This window comes from Bacillus rossius, chromosome 1, assembly GCF_032445375.1.
Source record: "Bacillus rossius redtenbacheri isolate Brsri chromosome 1, Brsri_v3, whole genome shotgun sequence".
In the NCBI taxonomy this organism is placed as follows: Eukaryota; Metazoa; Arthropoda; class Insecta; order Phasmatodea; family Bacillidae; genus Bacillus; species Bacillus rossius.
This window is the reverse complement of record NC_086330.1, coordinates 174255630-174279668: the sequence shown is the minus strand read 5'-3', so window position 1 is coordinate 174279668 and position 24039 is coordinate 174255630. Positions and strand designations below refer to the sequence as shown.

Sequence of the window (24039 nt, the reverse complement as noted above, 5' to 3'; positions counted from 1 at the left end):
AGTAAGAAGCAACATCAGTTATTCATTAGAGTAATTTCTAGAAACTGAGGGAAACCATAACTGAGATGACTGGACCGAGATTTGAACTCAGGTCCTCTGGAATGTGAGTCCATTGTATCACCAATAAGTCACCTCTGTCCAGGACTGGAGGTAGTGATGTTCCTTCACCTACATACTGTGGGGGGAGATTGTAAAATGCCTAAACTACACTCTCATTACGTCAATGCCTGGGAGGAGATAGCTAGTCTCTCGGCTGTCATCCAAACATCACTTGATTTGTATTGCAGCTGTGGCCGCAGTGTCGAATCAAGTGTTCTCACCAGCAATGAACATTTCATGGTAGGAGGGGGGGGGATGGGATGTTTCCTGGGCACTCATGTTTCCTCCACTGCAATATTTCTTCTTTGCTCCACCCCACCATTTCACCTGTCATTAGGGCCATCGTAGGGGAAAGACGTGGATGTGGGGAAGGAAATACCCAGAATCCAGTCCTCAGAGGGGCTTGGTTGAGCCTCAAGATTTTTAATAGAATAAATAGGAAACCTTATAAAAATGCATTATACGAAGATAACATTTACAGTTATGTCTATACTAATGTTAACAAGTTTTTAGATTTTTTTTTTACTATATGGAGTTTGTTAAGTTGTACATTATATAATGGGAAGTGAACGCTACACAATTATTTGTAACCGAGACTTTAATTTCTCTCGATAGCACTGGAGGAAATTTAGTAAATGTTTCGTATCGTGTAACCAAGTTTATCCCTTTATCTTGATGGCATGATCATGTAGTACATGATGCTTGCTGTTTTTATTTGGTACGTCAAAAGATCCTAGTCACAACAAAATAAATAACCAAAACTCATGATATAATGAATTATGAACGTAAAATGTATATGAAAGAAACAATTTCCAAAAGTCCAGACAAATTGGTTTGTGTTGTGATATTTGAGCTTTTGTTACGTACAGGATCTTTCGACATACTAAATTAAAACAGCAAGCATTGTATACCAATCAATGTATACAGGAACGTGCCATCAGCATAAAAGGATAAACTTAGATACATGATACAGAATAATTACTGCCACTTCTAATCAAAGCCGTTGAAAGAAGCTTAGAGCTTAGGGGCAAATAATTTTGTCTGTCCCCCTCCACATTATTTTATATACCTACAAATTTCCAAACCCCACAATTTACAAAAAAAAATTGTAAATACTGTAAACATAACAGACAATAACTGTAAAGGTGATCTGCAAGTGTCACATATTTTGTGAGGTTTCAGATGAAATCTATTAGCATCATTTTTTCCTACCCTAACCCATTAAAAAAAATGTTCTATCTCAATCTGAAACCCTGGTGCTCATGAGCCTGAAAGTTTTGCCCCCATAACCCTCTTGAAGGCCCTGACGCTAAAGACCTCCATGTCTACAAATAAGCAAAAATATATGTTTATTAAATTCATTAATTGTGCTACAGTAATGAAATTGTGCAGTGGCACTTGTTTTTATCTTCTGATTTAATTTTTCCCATGTGATCTCAGTTTTATAGCTTATGATATTTGCACAAGACTGTCATTGATTTAAAACTTCTTGGCTAGATAATCCTGCAAAGGGTTTTAATCTTACACATTATGAGAATTTGGATGCAAGATATAGAGATTTGTGGCCTTGGAGTGAACCCGATCTGACTGCATTGTACACTATATCAATAAAGCCTCTTTATAGGGAGTAGTGGGAAGGGCAAGTATAATGAGGAAAAAACAGTTACTTTCTGAAACAAGTTAAAAAGACAACACGTCACACAGAAATAAATTCTGGGAAATATTACACTATACGAGTTTCGGAAAATTTAACGTCATTATTATGACCACTGCACCCGACTGCAGGTCTAAAAGCTGGAAAAAAAATTGCCTTTATTATGAAATAATATTTTTTTTAAATTTTCATACAAGAAAATTTAATATTTTAGTCTTTTATAAATTGCAAAAGAAGGAAAATACCCCTTCAATTCACAACCAATTACATGCAAATGCTGTTCTCAAATTCCATTTTAAAAAAAATAAATAAAAATTGTTAGGTTAGTTGAATGTAAACTTTTGTACAGCAAAGATACACAGATATTAAAAAAATATTTCTGTACAGACGGGAGGTTCGGTCAGCGGACAGGGTACCTGCAACACTCTGTGGAGTCACCTTGTAAGCATTAGTGTAGTCCGGCTTTATACACAGCGGCTGTTCGCATTCACATCGGAATGAGTCCACGCCTTGCTGTGCACACTTGGCACCAGGAACGCATGGGTCCTCCATGCACGGGAACTCCCACACGCAGTTGGGAACAATGCCCTGGGTCACCTTGGCGTCAGGGATGCCAACACGACGGCCATCAACCTCCAGCTTCCTCAGGCAGCCCTGCCTCAACGGAAACAGTGGACACGCAAGCTGAAAACCTTTTGCAATGTCATCCATTCAACTTAAGTCCTTCCTTATGATTATTGCATTAACTAAAATAAGTTATAAAAATTATGATTTATATTATGTTACAATATTCAGATGGTATGTGTCTATTTTAATTAAAATATACATATGGGTGAGTCCATGATAATTCACCACATTTTTAAAACTAACCCATCTTCAATTTTGTTTAAACTTTGGCAGAATGCTTTCAGATGTCTTAAAGGAAGCTCTGCAAAAGTTGCATGGCCTAACTCAAATGGTATCAGCACCAGAGCCCAGTGTATGGATGGCTCTGAACAGCACAGAAGTAAGTTATGTAAATTCTGTCAAGTTTGATGTCCTACAAATGACTTTTATGAGCTGGATCTGGTACATTTTTTACAGTGGCTTCTGAAATTATCGAAAAATCTCTTCAGGTCAAATTTCAGTTATAATTTGACTACCTATTCTTTAAAGAAATATTTTATGAAGTTATACTTCTTAAGGTGTGATACAAAGAAAATAATGAAAGTAAATTTTTACAAGGCACGCTCACCATGCAATGAAATTTGCACAGGATGAAAAAACAGCTACGTACAAAAAAAAAGCTACACGCAACTAAAAACTATATACGTGCTCTTAAATCTTATACTTTAGAGACTGGTCCAATTAATTAAACACATTTATTTATTGTGAATATTAGTGTTATAAATTGTGTTTATAAAACTTATAAATTTATTTAAGTGAGGTTATGTTCTTGTATGTATAATTACATACAATTATTTTTATTATTGTTTAATAAGTAACTGAAATTAATAAATTAGAATAAACATTCAACTACGTATTGGTTTCCATTACTAATTAAAATTAATATCAATTATTTTACTAAAATTAAAGAATTAATTGTATATATGAGTTTATATTACTACTGAATATTGAGTATTTATTTAAAATTTTTGATTTCATTGAATTTATACTTAACCAATATATTTATAACATCACCCCAGTCCTTTTATTATGTTAATTCTATTAATTATTTGCATGCAAAATTAACATTCATTTTTATTATGCCAAATAAGTATTACTTCTAAGGCACCTACATAAAAGTACATGCACCCATTTTTTCCCCAGGGGAAAGCCATCATATTTGATGGAGGTATGTAAAATTAGCCCACTAACAGGGCCAGGGAAGATGGACAACCGCCCAAAGCCTCGTAACTACACTGCCTTTGTTATATTTATTTTCTTTAATGTCAATTTTTCTCTACAAAACTATGGACATGAATTGGTGAATTGGTATATATAATATGTAACATAAAATGCTGGTGGAAACCCATTCAATTCCAATCAAAGTTTTTTTGATTTTGTATTTAAAAAAAATTGAATGATTTTGTTTTCATATTATGCAATTTCACTGAATTTTATTTTTAGAATAAATAAAATAGCCCTAGAATAATTTATATAGAGTATCCAATAATCTTAAGATAAATTTGCAAAATTGGATTTAGGTTCCTGGTTGACTTGAAAACCTTAGTTTTACAGAGTTTATTTTTATAATTTTCAGAGGGAAACCTTGAACCAACATTCTTCTGGATGTTATTTAGTTACTCCACTCCCTGAGGCCCTACGTTAGGCCATTCTCCAAAACATTAGGGCCATGCAAAGCAAATGGCCTAGGACCAAAACACAGTGGAATGCCACCAGAGCCCACATAAACTCACCTTCAGGCTGTGGCCAGCCGCCCTCAGCCCTTGGCTCAAGGCCCGCGCCCTCTTGTTGAGCTCCAGGCCGCCCAGGTACGTCGTGTCCGACAGGTCCAGGTACCGGTTCCCCCCCTGCGGCAGCTTCAAGCTGCTCGACAAGCCGTCCACGCTCACCTGGACAAGCAACCTCCGGTGAGGGAATCAAAAAATAAACAAAACTTAAGGCAAGGTCTTGCACACCATGTTGAATTTTTTGTTTTGTTTTTCAATGTTACTTTTATTTAAGGACTATTTTTAAATATCTTCAACAGATAATAATTAAGCAGGTGTTAAAAGGCCCAAAAGTGATGATGATTATGAAGACTGGTATGGCTTTTCACACATCATATTAAACTGGGTGATTAGCTGGAGGAAATTTTTTGCAGAACAACATATGCAAAGGAAGCCTGTGTTAAAATTTTAGAAATAACCCTTAAATACAATTAATGATAAAAAACTAAAAATATCAACATTGCATTTGAGACCCAGCCTTAATGTTTCTTAAACATGGTGGCCATTAGAGACTGCTAAGAGTGACGGGATGAGAATGAAGCAGCAAAGCAGCAAACAGATGGAAGGGACGAGAGCATCCAGAGAAAGCCCACTGTCTGACAGCAACGAATCCCAAGATTCCCATGAACGAAAATACCCTGATTTGACTCGTTGCTTGGAGTTAAAACTGTTTCCTTTACCCTGGTGAGAAGTACACGGTAAGAACTCTCCAGCTTCTTCTCGTCGATGGTGGAAACAGATTGGGGAGCCAACTTGTCCCAGGAATCAAGCATAGTAAGTATGCAAGTGCTGGTATGTTTATTTTCTTGGCAAAACTTTTTTTGTTACTGCTGCCTTTTCTCCCACTGCATGCTATATAACCTTGAAACACAGGATATAATAACCTCATTTCCTTTAGTCTTCATCACAACTCTAACTCTCCACATTAATGATTGTTCATACCAGGAATCCTCTCTCTTAAAGATACAATAGAAACGTTATTTGTGATTTATTAATTAATATAACATCACGTCATTTTAAAAATTAAAACTACTTTAATGTCAGGACAGCTGAAAACTTTAAAATATTTTTGGTGAAAGGAGTATGTACAAGTTCTCTGCTCTGGACCACAGTTAGAAAGAGGCACCATGAGATAAAAATGTATGTTTTGAATAATATAAAATGTATGTTTATTTGTAGAAATACCAAACTATTTAAAATGAAAAATGAAAAATGCATCAATAAAGAAGCACTTGGCTACAGAACTGGTAGTCCGGCAAAAATTATTTGGGATATATTTTCAACAAGGGAGCTGAAGGATTTGTAATAAAAACATTTTTACCTGCGTATATGAATTTATAAAATTCATGAACCTCTCTGATGATGTCTGCTCCTCCCAGGCCAAAAATAACATTTTGGCCGGCCTGGGGTATTGCAAGCCAACCACAACATAACATTTAGGTATTGCTGCCTTATGCTGCACAAAAGCATTATTTAAATTACATATAACAAACTAATACAGGCTGAGTGCAAGCTGTGTGGTAAATAATGTTTGGCCCCCAACACTGGATGGTTCATTTACAAATAGATCTGGCAGTGGGCAGAATTTGCGAGTTGTTTAAGTTATGATATACGTAGCACTATGTTTGCCCAAATTTAACTTCCAATTTTGCAGTTTTAACCAATGCCTGTGTCATTTGGAGTGCCATTTTTAAACAAACACCGCATTAAAGACAACAGCTAAATTTTGTTCTTTTGGCTAATTGTAAGCTGATGTTGACCTCATGTGCAGAAGATCACAGAATCATTGATAAGTGTATATCCTTCCACTACACTAATGGAGCTCATCAGTAGAGAGCCAATATTATTTCACGGAATCATTTTGTTCCAGGCTGGACACAAATAACATTGCATAAACAAATTGTTTCAAAGTGCATGTTGGTCGCTAACCAAGTCACAAATTTAGTTGGTTTACAAAGAGATCAGTTAACCACTTATCTTTGTTGGCCTTGTGCGCAGAAGGCCATGTAATTATTGTTAATACACCAGCCTAATGGTGCTCATCAGCTCTATCAGCACAGGGTTGAACTGCACTGAGATGTAAAGTAACGCACATGGCATTGTGTATGACGCTAAATATGGTTACGTTGGCAAACAGTACGCAGACGACACACACTGGTCACCTCTATGAGCGTGGGGTTGAACTGCACGGACAGGGTGTGCCAGCGGCCGTCCGACACGAGCTGGCTGCCCAGCAGCTCCGTCACGCCGTCGCCCTTCTCCAGCAGCAGCCGCGGCCGCCCGCCCGCCAGCTCCAGCCCCACGAAGTCGGACCGCGAGCCGGGCCCCGTGTTGTACAGCAGCATGCCCACCTGCGTCGAGGTCTTCACCCCCATGGTCCACCTGTCCGGGGGATGTGATTGTACTTGCGATAGCACTGAATATCTCCTTCACATTGAGGTCCCCACATAGAAGCAGCTTGCAGCAAGCCTGCCAATAACTTGCCAAGCAATCCTGATATATTTAATTTGATTGGAATTAAGTAATTATTAATAATATTGTCTGATTTAATTTTTTTTGTTAATGTGCCTGTTACCTATATCTAAGCGAGTTAACTTTAAAATTTCAGAATATTTTGAGATTTTAGCCTTTAATGAACATTTATTTCATTTATTTACTGCAGAAAATGTTTGGGAAGTTGCATTTTTGTGATCTCTGGTGAATTCCTTTTACTACTCTTTTTTATTACTTTGAGTAATCAAATAGGGTTTAAAACTTTGTTTATAGTTTTGGGAAAATTTAGTTTTGGGTGAAAACACTTTAGGGTTGGACATGGTTCGCCACACTACGGATTTTACCATTAACACTGACTTGAAAGCTTGCTGAAGGCCTGAATTTATCATGTTCTCTGCATCTAGTAGCTGTGGAAAGTTCACAGTGTGCCTGCTTTGGCTGGCTTGCTGCAAGCTTGACAAATTGAATATGTTGTTGTAACAAAACATACTTGTCACAATAAGCTTGTTGCAAGCTTGACATCATTACATGGCAAGTTTAAATCCAGCTGCAATCAAGCAATTATTGCTCTTTGGGATAATAACAGACAGATCACTGTTTCCGGCATTTTCTTTAATCCGCCACACCTGTAAGCAGGAATGTATTAGAATTTTCATTTAAGATAAGGAAGGGGAATGGGGACAGATATAACTACTGTGCTTGCCCCCCACTAATCAACAATCCTTGCAGTTGCCCCTGTCCACAAAGTCTTGAACGAGCCGGATTATTGGAAGTCTACTCTGGCAAAGGCTTGACGGTAAAACTAGACTCACAATAATCCATTGCGTCCTTCCCCCGTCCGGCGGCCAGTCAAAAAGCCAAAAGAATTATCTGCACATATTTGGATGCTGCCAAATTACTTTTAAGGCCAAAACTTTTTAGAAAATTTATCTCTAAAAGATTTATCACGTGCAGAATTAGCACATTAAGCACTTATAAATGACTAAACATAGGTATTCTAAAATATTTTTTTTTAACATAACATTTTGAGTTTCCGTGAATTATTAATTACTTTTGTGTCCTAGGCAAGTTTTGTTTAGAATATCAAAATTAAAATGTGTTTATAGGCAATTTAAAAACATAATAAGCAGCTAAACCAATAAACAAAATAAAAACCTTTTTAAAATAAAGACAATGCTTTTCCAACATTTTTGAGGTTATGATTTCATCCGTTCGTTGGAAGTAAAAAGGACGGAATTACAACAGCCTACAGGCTCCGTCCGTCATCCATTCGTCTTTTCGTCACTCTTTCGTCCATTAACTCCAAAGAAAAGAGAGGTTAGTTTTAACTGCACCTCTACACCTCTAGCCAAGCGAATTACAACTTTACTTCATCTGTCCTTCAAATACTTTCTCAAATAAGTGCTGCCAACAATCCATGTTTTTCTCTAGGATATTGATAACGATGTTTTTTATTATTTATATAATTTTTAAGTACGTGTTGTATTAGCACTTCCTCAGAAAAATTCAGTCATGATTAAATTGTTTCAACATGATTTTTAAGAACCGCAAATGTTATTTCTCAAAACATCTGTACGACCTTTAAAAATATCACAGGTCTGTATTCCGGTTACATTTGACTGCTGCAGCCGAAACCATAGGCGTGCCTACAGGAGGGGGGGGGGGGGGGGGGGGGGGAAAGGTGGGCCATGGCCCCCCTGAATGTAATCACTGAGATCGGCATTTTCTCTAATGCGTTCGTTAATATTCGTATATTCCTGGCACTGTGACACTCAAACTGTGCAAGCATTGCTAGATAAATAAAAATTCTTGCCAGTTTTTTTAACTTACAATTGCCTGGATATCATTATATTTTTGTTCATTGGAAAACAACTTAAAATTATGATAGATAGTTCCAAGCTGTTGAGAGAAAGTTAACTTGACTTTTTTGCGTGTTCGTAACTATAACTTTTGGTTAACTTGAACGTAATTAAATACAGTAGAATGTTTCTAATTTTTTTTTTTTTGTAATCAAAACTGTTCTCAATTTGTTGAGTCTATTAAATTTAGTAATTGATTGAAAAAAAGAAAATGCTTTGCAGGTTTTTAATATTTGTGTTTGTGATTGTAATAAGAACTTTGAGATAACGTTTGCGTTAACGTAATTTCGTAGAATTTATTACCATGTAAATGAAAATCTTTTGCAGGTTTGTTAAAATGTGTGTTTTTAATAAAAACTTTATGTTAATTTGAACATAATTAAGTAGAATGTATTACCATGTAAATAAGAATATTTTGCAGGTTTGTTAAAATTTGTGTTGGTAATCAGTGCTTTCAGTTAACTTGAAAATACTTGATTACAATATATCACCACATATAAATCAAAATATTTTTTAATGTTTTTAAAATTTAATGGATTGAACAATCATTTATTGTAAAACAAGGTCAGTTGAAAATTCAAGCTATTGTGGTTTAAAAAGCATGTACCTTATGAGTATCGTCTGTGTCATCTAGAATTTTGAATTAATTTTTTTTACGATGATGTACCTATGTATTTCAAAGCAAAAAATATATATTTTAAGAGGTTTGTTAAAGTTCTGTTGTCTGAATTGCTGTGTTTGCATTCACTAAAAATAAGTTCATTTCAAGGTAGATCTGGACAGTGGCGGATACAGAAAAATCTCACGGTGGGGGGGGGGGGGGGGGGGGGGGGGGGCGCAGGTCTACCACTTCCACACACTCCCTTGTTACGTCACCTTGGTTGCTTGGATGCAGCCAGAGATCTTTTTCTAAGCTCTATCCGTTTCATTTACGTCTCGCCCGAATATTTGCTGTTGTTGGTGCATAATTGTGTGCTATATGTAGTTAAAATGGCCAATTGTGCAGTATACAAATGTCAAAATCACTACAGAAAAACTAAAGATTCTAGACACATGCAAAGCTTAATAAAACTTTATTCAAACTGTTTCCAAGACATGAAGTCGTTAAAGGTAAGTGTATGAATGTGTATTGTATAACATCGGCGGCCGGGTGCGCGCCCTCGGCCCTCCCCTTGTCAAGAACCATGCTTGGTGCTGGGCTGCCGTGGTCAAGGGGGGGGGGGGGGGCGCCCCCTGCCATCCCTCTATGAATCCGCCACTGGATCTGAACCAAGCTATTGGACAATTCGAGGGGGGAAAATGTGTAAGTACCCTTTAAACATTGTCTATGGGGAAAAAAAAAAAACATATTTTCAAGATTGTTTAAATTCATGGAAAAATCTGGGCACGCCTATGGCCGAAACCACAGATATAATCAATCCGTCCGTCAAAAGTTAGAGCTTGTCATTCTTTTGACGGATGGACTGTTGGCTGCAGGTTCCGTGACCAAAGGACGGACTGAGGCAACGGGTTAATGTAAATCCGCCTTGAGTGAGGTTTTGACGGTAGTACGGATTGGTGGAATTTTCGGGCCATCTGATTGGCAGCAGGTTACGTGATTGACGGACGGATGGATAAGACGGATCATTGTGAGTCCCACTTGTCTGTGGAGGAGGAAACTGGCTAAGGGGAAGGTTGACGGACCTTACCTCGCACCTGTGCGGGTGCTGGGGCCGCGCAGAGCCGCGAAGCTGCCGTCCTCGACGAACCCCAGCTCGCGGTCGGCCCCGGCGTCGAACTCGGGGGCGCAGCTCCAGGTGACGCCCTGCGCGTCGGCTCCCCCCAGGCGGCGGCGCGCGCGCTCCAGCACCGCCACGCCATTGTAGCGCACATCGGCGAGGCAGCCACGCAGGCTGTCCAGGTGGCCGAGGAACAGCTCGGAGAAGTCGCCCAGCCCGCCGGCGAACACGCCGAAGTGTACGTTCAGCTCGAAGAACTTGCCTGGCAGCTTCTCCCTGCGGACGGAGCGCGGTGAGTCAGCTCGACCGACAACTGCTGCAGCGGTCATCACGAGAAAGTAAGTTGAACAAACATACTTATGCGACTTACGGTCTAAAGAGTGTCCCGAGGTTGCTATGTGCCTTCGATGATGTAGAAACAACATTTTTATTGCAAATAATAGAGAAACAGATTGATCACTAGCATTTGGATACTACTAATAGCCCCAGTGGTTTCTGGTTGGGAAAAGGTTTATGTGGGGGGGGGGGGGGGAGGGACAGCCTCTTTATAGACCTAATTTCATTGTTTTGTTTTATTTTTATTACATATTAATTTTTACTTAAATACTTTAATACATGTGCTAAACTTTCCTTCCATAAAAAGTATAAGGAAGTTTGAAACTTTTTAAGTTCAGTATTTGAGGCCATATTTTGTAAGTTTATCAAGGCCAGTCTGTTACAAGTCTCCTAGAGCCGACCCTGCTGGATAATGTTTAAAATAAAAGATCTCCAACCACTGCATAACTTGTAGCTGTTGCAATTGATTCCTTTAAAATAACTTTAGGTACGTACCTAACAGCCTTATTTCAAACAATTTAATTTGTGATGAGGAAGAATAAAATTATTGTTAGTAAATTCAGTGTTTTATGAAAGGAAGAGTAACAGTAACAACGAATGTTGTTAAATTATTAAGAATGTTAAAACTATAGGTACTACTAGGAACATCGTCACAAAAAAGTATTAGTTTGAAAGTGGAAAAATCATAACCAAGTCAAGGAAAATTTGTGCTATGCAACGTAATTTCTGAGAAGAACTCTCCATTTTTTTTACTAGTGTATAATTAAATAATTATTGTCTCCAAATGATTTTAGAGTAATGGGGTTTAAGGCAATAGAAAACAAAGAAATTTGATAAACGTGATATATTTACAGTTTTAAGAAGTTAAGTATGTGTTGCTTTTACCCCCTGATCCTCTAATGGAATATCGAATTGGTAGTAATAGGGTTATTATTTTATAAGTTTAACTATCCTACTGATGAAAATGAAGCCAATTTGCTTCGAACATGCGTTTGTTCATTTGCTCTGTAATTTTCACAATTTATTAAGCCCTTGAATTTTTTAACAAAATGGGTCAAAATTTCCTTTCGTAATGTCCTTCCATGTCGGTACTTGAAATGTTAGCATAACGGAAGTATGTAAGTATACAAAACCATAAAAATTTGTTGTTAAGTGTAAAATGATGTACGTACTATGAATATTAAGCATACAGAGACTTGTTTAAATTCGAGTTCTTTTAAGGTAAAAATGCAATTTCATACTGAATAGAGAACAGTATTTATTTTTCCTGTCCTTCAGTGATGTTGCACATTATAATTTTTATAAATTAATTCTACATATATTAAAAAGCATATTTTATGTCAAACCATTCCTATCAACTCACATTTTCTTGCAAAAATTTTTCCTTAGGTACTAATACTTATTTATATTACTCAGGAAATTATTATGATTGAATTTTTTACGTATCCTCCTGTGACAAAAAATTATGTAGCTTGACCTGTGAAGCAGTTTTTTTCCTTCAGTTAATTGTTGCGCCAAATTGATTAGACGCTCAAAACATTGGCTTAAGTCTAGTGTTTGAATTGTGTAAACTGTTTTAAATCAATTTTTTTGTACGAACGTGACTGATTTTAACGTCGGAGATTCTAATTCTTACTTATTAACCATCATCAGACGTGGTCAAGCACCATTTCCGCAATGTTTTGGGCGGAACAATATGGCGATGGCGAGGTTAAAAAGTGACTAACTAGGTCAGAGCAGTGTCCCGACAATTCTCAACTCCCTGATGAGAAAGTTTGAGGCTCGATTGAGAAGTAATTCCTCCGCTGTCATAAATTTTTGACATGACAACGTCTAATAAATCGTTGGACGCCGGCTGCACGCACGAAAAAGTGTCCCGTAACGCACATTGTCCCACAACGGATGTCCCAAAACGGATGTATCCTGTTATGCTCATTGAACACATGCGTGGCATTTCTCTTCCAATCGATTGTAACAACCATCGATTTGACTTTTCAATCATGTTTTCGTCTTTTGAATTATTAATATTATGACTAGTATAGAAAAGGGGCTCCGGCGCCAGGGTTCAGGGTTGAGGTGCTGGTGCCGGGTCAATGACCGATTGCTCTGACGTCACGGTGGCCATCTTGGATGAGCGTAACGGGACACAGCGTAACGGGACAAGTAGTACTGCGACATTGACCTTGACCCCGGCGGCCATTTGGATCCGCCATTTTGGATCCGCCATTTTGGATGACGTCATTTTGTTTTCTACAACATTCCGACGTGTTTTCTGCCATTTTGAATTATGACGTCACCATTGCAATTTCCATTACGGTCGCCATCTTTAACTCTTTTATTTATTATTATCCGATTTTAATGAAAAAATTTAAAATTTATAAAAAAATTTCAATAATAAAATTTTTATAAAAAATATTTTAAAAATTTACTTTTACGACACGGAGCACGGAGTCCTCTGTTCAAACCCGGTGAGGGCAAAAAAATAAAAATGGCGGCCGATCCTTCCATCACAGTGAATGCAGGCAGACTGACCCCCACCACTTAATGTCAAAGTATATATAACGTCATCTAGTATGACATCATGTCCGCCATCTTGTCTTCGTTTGCTGGAAGCGATCATCATTGTATCGTCGGCTAAAGTGCGCTGATGCCATGTTAGTTTAATTCTTACCCGCTAGAGTGCAGTAATAATTTATTATTACTAAGGTGCCCACCATCTTGAAATTTGGGCGCCATCTTGGAAATCCATAATTGTTATGCTAGAAATGCGGCAAAAATTTCAAAATTCATTAAATAAATTGGCAATAAATATACTGATTGGTTCGATTGATTCCTGTCCTTCGTTCGATCCCTGGATGATGCAAAACATTAAATTTTATATAAAAAATAATAATTTCAATAAATCATGATCAAAATACTAAAAGAGGCTAAAAATCAACTACCACCATTATTCTATAAGCCATTACGACTGCCATCTTGGATATTTGTATTTATTGACCGACAAATTTATAAAAAATCAATCATGAATCTACCTATAGAATCGATACTTGGTTCGATCCCTGACCGATACAAAACAACTTTAATTTTATAAAATACTACAAAAGTGTTAGGTTTGAGAAAATAAAAAAACACCACAAGTTCTTTTAAAAATTATATTACATAAATTCTACACTACTACAAGTACAAAAAAAACACAGACAAATTACTAAAGTCTTGTGGATTTCTCGATTCAAACAGTCTTCTTATTGTACGGACTAAGCCTTTTACATGACTCTAAATGTCTCTCCGATCCATTCATCACCGCAGCCAGAGATGGACTGAAGTTCATATCACCAGGGTCTCACTTATATATACTCATTAGCTGGTACAACGCATGAGTCAAAACAATAACCATGTTCATTATACTTGCACTTAACTTTCTCGGAGCAATTTTTATAATGACGAAGTAAGCTATCGAGACGTGAAATTAATTTACCGCACTTGTCACATTGAAACTCTGTTCTTTTCAGTAAATTGTTCGGACAACTGCTTCTTTCATGTCTGCGCGCATTTGTAGGTTTAGTAAAAGATGCGCCACAGTATTTGCACTGATGCGATGTACACTCCCCATTAACTGAAGTCTGGAATGCAGACGATGAAACTTCAGCTGATGGTGGAACAACACCTATCGTTGTCCCCTCTGCAACCGGTATCGGGATCTCCACAGCTGTCAACACCGCAGCCATTGAGCTCTCCGCTGTCGTGGTCCCCTCTGCAGTCGGTATCGGGATCTCCGACTCTATCATCATTGCTGTCATCGAGGTCCCCGCTGCTGACGGTAAACAGTCTATCCCGGTCGACATTGGAGCAGTAACTAAATCTCACGAAACATACTGAAGAGAGCAAGTCCGTACTGCACTGCGGCCAGAGGTGAACTGAGGGTCCAGCCGCCGATCCATCATATTGCCATCCGGGGCAGTTAGTGTGTGCGAGACCAGAAACCGAAGTTTCTATAACTCGCTTAGTGCATTGTAAATCAGGTGCACCCCACACTTTTGTAAAATCACTTGGATCAACGGGCGGGGCGCGTGTCTTGTTGGATAAGTTTGGCACACGGGCCTGTGTGTGCGCTGGTAGGTTGTGTAATGCTAGAAAAGTTACGTGTACCTAATTCGGCGGGGAAGAGAAGCTCCTTACCAGCTAGATCGGCTAGCTGGCGTGATGTAGTGTCATGTTGGTGTGCATTAAAGGCTTGATAGTGTGCTGTAATTGCAAGTGACTTAGTTAAACTCGGGTGTGGCGTGTACTGTAAAGCTGTGCGAGCCGCTCCTCCGAACCCCTAGGAACACAGAACATGCATGGGTAGATAGCCCATATGTGCATGTAATAGTTAGTCCAGGCCGACACTCGCACAGGTATATCATCGTGTGGTCGTGTTGGTGAACGAAAAAAGAAAATACATAGGTTAGTACACTTCTGGCCGCCTTAGGGACCTAACTATTGCGTTCCAATATAGTTCGGTCAAAGTTAGGGTAAACCAGTGTTGCTGTAGCGAGCCCCCAGGCTGTCGTCTTCTACACCTGAAAATAGAAAGTGAAATTAGAAAATGAAGGTCGTCCTATTCTATTATTGGTCGAGCAGAGAGATGCCCTCATCCATTTTTTATTATTATTATTTTTAATTTTTTTATAATTTTTTATTATAATTTTTTTTTAAATTTATTCTAGTTTTAAATCTACTTTACAAGCCCCCAGAGCCCTGCCCTGACAGGCATGCATGCCTCTCAGCCCGGATCCCCAGCGAGGGCTGGGGTAGCTACCTCTACCAGTTCACCTGCATGATTCTGCCTTGACAAGGTGCTACGACATGTGTGTGGATTGTCGCGCGTGTTGTAGTGGTGTGACTGGAAAATGTTACGTACCCCGGGGAAGGGAAAAAATTAATTAGGTGATGATAGATTTACGGAACTAGCTTTGTTAATTCAAAATCCCATGCCTTCCGAAACGCGGCCGGCACTGGAGGTGAAGCCTGCCAGGCGGGTCTCACCCTTCAGACATAGGGAGTCAGCCATAACACAGCTGGGAGGGAACTCCCGGGAGCCGCTATACCTGCACCTGCGTGCTTAGGACCATTTTGAATTGTATAGGCAGTGTAAACTTTAAACTTTAAGCTGTAGGCTTCGCGCGGTGTGAACACGCCCGGAACTGGAGTGAGACTGCCCTGGGGAATTTATTTTTTTTTTTTTGCAATAGCCCCTCCACGCTAAAGCCAGTCCCACACAACCGAAGTGATTGTGGGCCCTCCTATAAAAATGGGAGTGATGTGACGAGAGGAAATTTATGCGTGCCAGGTGGGACCTATACGCTTACTTTAGATACTGAAAAAATGCCAGTGCCACACCCCACTCCTGCGAGGGAGGGGGGAGTAGTGCGGCGACGTGCGTCTGGCGCGAAGCAAGACTGCAGGAGCACGGGAATTAGTGCTCCGACAGGCAAGGGGGTTTAGCAAATGGGTTGGCAGCAGTAAACCAGCGATCGCACTGGAGGAAACCTGCTACCCGGTAGTGAAAATGTCCGCCCGGATATCCCAGAGGGGAGGAGGGGGAATAGTGGATAAGGTATAACGCATCTGCCTGGGATGGCCAGATGCGTTATGTTGGTGTAACCTGGTTACTTGTACATGGCAGGAACATGGAATTTGATGATTGGTCTCAGCAACGCCGAGTGCGCCAGTCCGTCGGCGCGACCTGCAACTAAAATAACATAAACGTAAGAGTACACAGCACATGATTCATGCTGCGAAATTACAAGAGATCGTGCAGTGGGGACCTGACACAGGCACTGTGGTTGGTGTCTCTGTGACACATAGGAGGGGGTTGTTCGATTTTATGACGAGAAAAAATTTTTAATCGTAGCACTAAAATCTAACACTGTGAAGAATAACACTGAAAGAAATTTTATTTATGTTGCGAAAAAATTTTTTTAACACTAATTAATTTTAATGGGTGCTGGGGTGGCAATCTTGGGGAGAAACTGATGTACTCTGCAGTCGGCGAGTCGCTGTGGCAGGGGAAGGGAGTTGCTAAAATTAGGACGAGAAAGAATATTAATCGTAGCACTAATATCTAACACTGGGAGGAAGGAACACTTGGGAATATTTATTGTTACGTTGCGAAATAATTTTTAACACTAATTATATACAGTGGGTGCTGTGGTGGGCAAACTTGGGGAGAAGCTGACGATCTCTGCAGTCGGCGCGCCGCTCACATGGCTGCAGGCACTATGGGCGGTGTCTCTGCATACACTGTAGCGAAGCACAAGGCAGAAGATCGTTGGGATGTGGTGTGATTGATTGCGTGGGAGTTGCTAAATTTGATGGTGAAAGACCGAAGCACTAAGTGTAGTGCAGAAAAAGTTATAATGAAAACTGTAGTGACTTCTCTTCGTGGGCGCACGGGAATGGAACTAAGTGAAAGTTTTCTATACCGTCCACAACCGCGCGCGACTACCTCGAGCCACGCCCCCTCGCGCGCTGTCGGTGGTCGTCTCTCGGGGCGTGCGCATCTCTCTCGCGGGCTGTTGGCTGGGAGTTCCCTGCGACCTATTGGGTAACCGAAGGCTGGCAGCGCGTGTTGGTTTTGTGTGCGTGCTGGGGGCGGCCTAGCAGCGCCAACTGCTACCGACCGCGTCCCGCGGGTGGCGGATACGGGAGCCCAGCCCGAGAGTTGCAATCTCGCTGGGGTGACTGCGAATAACCAATAGCAGTCCGCGGACCAATGGCCGGCCTGTGGAGTCGTTATTACGGCTGTCGGGGTGAAAGGTAGCCTGAATGCAGCTCGGCGCGTGGCAGGAAGCAGCTTCGTCGGCGAAGGCACCGCAGGGGAGCTCGATGTGCTGCAAAAATGCGAAGTGTAGACGAACTGCGGGCTGGAACTTGCGGAGCTGTGAACTGCTGCGCGCGCAACGGAATTGAAATGCATCGGAACTCTGAAGGAAGACATCAGGAACCTTCAGCTGGGGCTGCTGTGGCTGTGGCAGCAGTAGCCTCGAGCGGCGCGACCTTTAACCGTCTCGGGGATTTTGGGTGGCGAGGTTCGTTCCCTCCCCCCACCCTGGCTTGAAAAGTACTGCTGTTGACCTGAAGAAGGAAGATGAAGATGGCGCAACGTCAGGCTGCCTTTCGCTCCGAGAGCCAGCAGTTCGAGCCGGTTAACTGGCTCGTCTGCCCACTTCTGTCTTAACTGTGGCTGCCTGGGCAGCTGTGGCTGGGCTGACGTGAAGTCGCCCGTCCCTGGGGGCGCATGCGCCCCTGGCTAATAATAACCCAGGAGCTCCCAACTTAAATGCGGGCCGCAAGGCCCAAGCACCCAACTCCACCAAGGTTGATTTTTCAGCCCCTCCAACTCTTCTTACCTGGACCCTTCTTCCTCTTGTCCAGTAGTTACCTGCTTGCGTAATGCATGTTATTTGATCCCCGCATGAACCGGCCCAGGGTTTTCCCTGTGTCTATGCAGGTTTTACCTGGGTCACATTAGCTAGCTTTAAGCTAGGCGACCAATGGGGCGTCAGTCATGGCGCCAATCGCAGCCATGGCTGGCCAGTAAACCCCAATAAGCACACGATGCACGCGCCCTTGTCCTGCATGGTTAAAAACCCGCATGGTAGAGTGTATAGGCTTCGGCCTGAGACACACTTAGGTCCTCCCCTAACCTGGACCCTCCCCTACACACTTAGAATTAACTTAGGCTAGGAAAAAAAAAAAATCCTCGCGCGCTCGCAGCCAATCAGCGCTGTTCCGGTCGTTGGTTGTGAATTTCTTGTGTGCGCTGCCGCGGAATTACGGCGGCTTCTCGCACAACACGTGTTTTGGTCTCTTGTGTGTTCTTGAATCTTCAGGTTTATATTTTCCAAGGCTACGAATGAGTGGATTGGAGTGTGTGGCAGATTGGGAATAAAAAGATGAGGATAGTTTAAAGTATATTCGCTGAAGTGTGTCCATGTGTAGCTCCTTGTGTATGAGTGCTGTGGGGACATAGATAGGCACTTGTGCAACTCTTCTGAGAGCTTTATTTTGCGCAAATTGCAGTGAGCGGAGATTTGTGTTGGAGGCATAGCTCCAAGCTGGGGCTGCATAGGTCATAATAGGCCAGTAGTATGTAAATGGGGCTCCTGAAACAGGCTTCAGGCTGTGGTGCCTGTGGTGCCGACCGCCATCTTGGATTTTGACGTCACGGCGGCCATCTTGGACCCAAAATTCCTCAAAATTCCTCAAAATTGACTCAAAATTCCTCAAAATTGACTCAAAATGACTCAAAATTTCCCGTTTTAAGAAAAAAATTCCCGTTTTCGAGGGAAAAATTCCCGTTTCGATGGAAAATTAGGATTTCGAAAAACCACAAATGTATTTTGCCTTAGAAAGAACACAAATTCCTAAAACTGGCTTAAGCATCCTTAACTCAAGCCAGCGTTAAGCCATTTATAGGATTATGACGTCACCGTTGCAATTTTCGTTACGTCCGCCATCTTGAAAATCCACAATTTTTATGTTAGAAAATCGGGAAAAATTTTAAAAATCATTAAAAAAATTATTTAATCGAATTAAAAAAATATTAAAAACCACTGTTGCAGTTATCGTTACGGTTACCATCTTGGATTATATAAATGTTACATATTTCGTTACACCCGCCATCTTGGTTGAGTACCATGTCATTCTTACACTTTACGTTACGACCACCATATTGGATCCTATTAATGTTGCAATTATCGTTATGGTCGCCATCTTTAAATTTGGACGCCATCTTGGAAATCCGTAGTTTTTATGTTAGAAAATCGGGAAAAATTCCAAAATTCATCAAAAAATTAATGTATTTAAATTCTGCATGATTATATCGATGTACATCCTTGGTTCGATTCCCGACGAGAGTAAACGGTCGATCCTTCCTCCATGAAAGCTACCTAGACTGATCTACCACCACCAGTACCAAGGGTTATATCATCAACTGGTATGACATCATGTCCACCATCTTGTCTTCATCCGCTGGAGTCCAGCATCTTGTTTTCGTCTGCTAGAGTGTGCCGATACCATGTAGTATAATTATCTGGTCACCATACTTTTGTCCTCAACTGTTGACATTGATCATTGACCTTGGCCTTTGACCTTGACCTTGAAATTTGACCTTGACCTTGAAATTTGACCTTGACCTTGAAATTTGACTTTGTCCTTGAAATTTGACTTTGTCCTTGTCGACCATCATGGATCCGACATTTTATGTTCAGTACATGCTACCAGGAGCTACCACCTGCCAGAGTACTCCATCTTGTGTGTGTACTTGTATTATGGAGTACATTTCCATCTGGTTAATTTTATTCTAACCCGCTACAGTGCAGTAATCATTTATTACCGAGGTGCCCCCGCCATCTTGAAATTCGACCGCCATCTTGAAATCATGTAATAATGTAGCTAGAAAAGCGGGAAAAAATCCAAAATTCATTAAATAAATCACTCATTAACTTACATATTGATTCGATCCGCTCCCGTCCTTGGTTCGATACCCGATCGATGCAATAATGTTTAATTTTATGAAAAAATAATAATTTCAATATACCATGTTCATCATTCTTAAAGAGACTTTAAAACCTCTACTAACATCATCCTATCAGACATCAAGACCACCATATTGGAAATTCATAATTGTATTGTTAGAGATTCGTGAAAAAGTTCAAAATTCATTAAATAAATTTGTAATCTATATACTGATTGATTAAATCGACTAAGGTCCTTGGTTCGATCCCTGGCCGATACAAATCAACTTTAATTTTAAAAAAGTACCAGAAAAGTGTAAGGTTCGAGAAATAAAACACCTCAAAGTCTTTTACAAACATAATATTTATTACACAATTTCTATCCTACTACAGAATCACTTGCGAAAGCCAGCAATCTTATAAACATTTAGCCCTGCATAGACGTGCATCGACTACTGCTTAGCTCCAAATGGCTACAAATGCTTCAAAAGGCTCCAAATGCTCCAACAGCTCCAAAAAAAGGCTCCAAATGCTCCAATAACCACCAAATGCTTAACACAGCTCCAAATGGCTCCAAATGCTCCAAACGGCCTTCAAATGCTTGACAGCCTCCAAATGCTTGACTGCTCCAAACGGCTCCAAATGCTCCAAATGTCTCCAAATTGCTTCAAATGCTCCAAACGGCTCCAAATGCTCCAAATTGCTCCAAATGTTCCAAACGGCTCCAAATGCTCCAAATGCTCCAAATGCTCCAAACAGCTCCAAATGCTCCAAACGGCTCCAAAAGCTCCAAATGTCTCCAAATGCTCCAAACGGCTCCAAATGCTCCAAATGTCTCCAAAAGGCTCCAAATGCTCCAAACGGCTCCAAATTGCTCCAAATGCTCCAAACGGCTCCAAATGCTCCAAATTGCTCCAATTGCTCTAAACGGCTCCAAATGCTCCAAACGGCTCCAAATGTCTCCAAAAGGCTCCAAATGCTCCAAACGGCTCCAAATGCTCCAAATGCTCCAAATGTCTCCAAAAAGCTCCAAATGCTTCAAAAGGCTCCAATTGCTCCAAACGGCCTCCAAATGCTCCAAATGGCTCCAAATGCTCCAAATGGCTCCAAATGCTCCAAATGGCTCCAACAGCTCCAAAAGGCTCCAAATGCTTCAAAAGGCTCCAATTGTTCCAAGAGCTCCATCTTCAATTGATTCCAACTGATTCCAATTACTTTTCTTATCGAACTTGGCATGGTTACTAACATGTCTTTATTAGTATACATTTTGACTGGCAGTGGTAACGTATTTTGCACCTTTAAGTTATAAGTTTTATTTAGAAATCAGATTTCGATAAATGGTAGATACCATTTGGAAAGAAAATATATTAATTTATCTTCAAGTTTATACACATTTAATTTAAGCCATTATTGTATGTAGCCAGCTTCCCTCAGTTCTTTGAGTATGAAGGATATTTCTTTAATGTTCGAATAGTTTCCTGCACAAAGCGATCCATGTAGTAGTCGTAGCCTGTCAACCAATATGTTAGGATCTTCCCATGAGGTATAATCAAACTCTTCTGCTGCGTTCATCATCCTTGCATGTTTATAATAAATATTATTATCTCTGGTGTCTATCGTTTTAACACCAACCTCAAGGTCACTTTCGTCATCGTGACAGTGATTATCACAAGCTTGATCAGGATAATTTATTTTATTACGACGTTTCCATCGTTTTGGTCTCAAACCACCATCACAGTCTTCGCTCTTGCATGCTTTTGGTGCTTCAGCACAGTACTCAATCATGTCAGCCTTAGATGTGTCAGCACAGTCTTCGTTCACGCCAGCTTCTGATGTGTCACCACAGTCTTCAATCATGTCAGCACCACAAACTTGATCAGGATAATTTATTTTATTTAATACGTCGTTTCCATCGTTTTGGTCTCAGACCGCCATCACAGTCTTCGATCTTGCCTGCTTTAGGTGCTTCAGTACAGTACTCAATCATGTCAGCCTTAGATGTGTCAGCACAGTCTTCGTTCACGCCAGCTTCTGATGTGTCACCACAGTCTTCAATCATGTCAGCACCACAAACTTGATCAGGATAATTTATTTTATTACGTCGTTTCCATCGTTTTGGTCTCAGACCGCCATCACAGTCTTCGATCTTACCTGCTTTAGGTGCTTCAGTACAGTACTCAATCATGTCAGCCTCAGATGTGTCACCACAATCTTCAATCATGCACGCTTCAGATGATTCATCATAGTCTTCGACCTTGTAAGCTTCAGATGGTTCTCCATCTTTCTCATTTTCATGGAGACGACTAGATATTGGAGTAAATATATTTTCATTTCTAATGTGGTTACAACTTCCTTCGTTTGTTTTAGATTTTAAATTATTATCTTGATCTAGATCAGTAATTTTAGCATTAGCTTTTTCGCCGTCGTTCCTCTTCCGCGATGTTGTAGCCCAGTCTTCGTTATCTTTATTCATCTTAATTGTACAGGTCTTGTAATGTCTATCCAAGTAATATCTTCTACCAAAGGATTTCTGACACTGACTGCAATGAAATGGTTTTTGACAAGGACCCAAATTACACTCGCTTCTCTCATGTCGTTTAGCATTCTTTCTCAAGGTAAACACCTTGCTACAGTATCTACAGTGATGACGTTTCGATACAGCGTCAGATCCTAAATCGGAATTCATATTAGTTACCGAGACTAATGCCAGATGCAAACTAAGAGTTTTAAATTAGATATATTACTTAAATAGAATTTTTTAATTATTTCATCAGCGAGAATTAATTTATCTCATTCAAAGGTACTTTTTGCAAGTAGTTCTGCTTTTCAACAACAGATGTCGCCACATGTTACTTGCAGGTAAATAATATTTAGTTCTTTTATGCGGGATGCGGGATGCTCACTAACGATCGAAATAGAACGATGGCTTCGCTAGACTCCAAGGAGAAGGAAGTTCGTCCATCCTGTTAGTGCTTCTTAGATTTCTCAGAAATTATTTGACTGAGTAATGATAATTTTTTTTTTAATTTCCGCCTGATAAAAATATTACAAGTAATGATTGAGTAGCAGAAGTTCACTAATTATATGCAACCTTGAATAAAAAATGACATGCTTCATTAAGTAAAAAAATCCTTCATGCAGAGATAAATTCCTCATCAGTAACCAGAAGCACTCGGAGAAAACCATCAGATGTATAGTCAGGAATAATCAGAAGCACCCAGTGAAAACCATCAAAATATTGTCAAGAATAATCAGGAGCACACGGAGAAATCCATCAAAATATTGTCAAGAATAATCAGGAGCACACGGAGAAATCCACCATAATACTGTCAAGAATAAACGGGAGCACACGGAGAAAACCGCCATAATATTGACAAGAATAATCGGAAGCACACGGAGAAAACCGCCACAATTTTTCTTTGATATCATAAAATTTCAGGAAAAAATAATAAAAAATAAAAATAAATTAATAAAAAATTTAAAAAAATAAAATAAAAAATACATAAACAGATTCTGCTAGCTTGTGAACTTCTCATTGTTGAGCAAAGATATAGTTCTAGTACAAGCCAGAATTTTATGTATTTTTTATTTTATTTTTTTAAATTTTTTATTAATTTATTTTTATTTTTTATTATTTTTTCCTGAAATTTTATGATATCAAAGAAAAATTGTGGCGGTTTTCTCCGTGTGCTTCCGATTATTCTTGTCAATATTATGGCGGTTTTCTCCGTGTGCTCCCGTTTATTCTTGACAGTATTATGGTGGATTTCTCCGTGTGCTCCTGATTATTCTTGACAATATTTTGATGGATTTCTCCGTGTGCTCCTGATTATTCTTGACAATATTTTGATGGTTTTCACTGGGTGCTTCTGATTATTCCTGACTATACATCTGATGGTTTTCTCCGAGTGCTTCTGGTTACTGATGAGGAATTTATCTCTGCATGAA

General features: G+C 39.9%; 1 protein-coding gene across 3 annotated transcripts in view; it reads right to left on the bottom strand.

Annotated features, from left to right (window-relative positions):
• The window catches only part of LOC134527109 (chondroitin sulfate proteoglycan 4), a 530625-nt gene that overhangs the window by 95342 nt on the left and 411244 nt on the right, over positions 1-24039 (bottom strand). Inside the window, exons 1-5 of one of the 3 annotated variants that reach the window (XM_063359460.1) lie at positions 7834-8079; positions 7169-7304; positions 6348-6567; positions 4153-4308; positions 2192-2407 (exon numbers count right to left, since the gene is read on the bottom strand). In XM_063359460.1, coding sequence (XP_063215530.1) covers positions 2192-2407; positions 4153-4308; positions 6348-6567; positions 7169-7203 — 627 coding nt within the window. In that variant the 5' untranslated portion in view covers positions 7204-7304; positions 7834-8079. Of the gene's footprint in view, positions 1-2191; positions 2408-4152; positions 4309-6347; positions 6568-7168; positions 8080-10225; positions 10532-24039 lie in introns of those variants that run through there. The other 2 variants (XM_063359458.1, XM_063359459.1) reach the window with 2 other exon arrangements.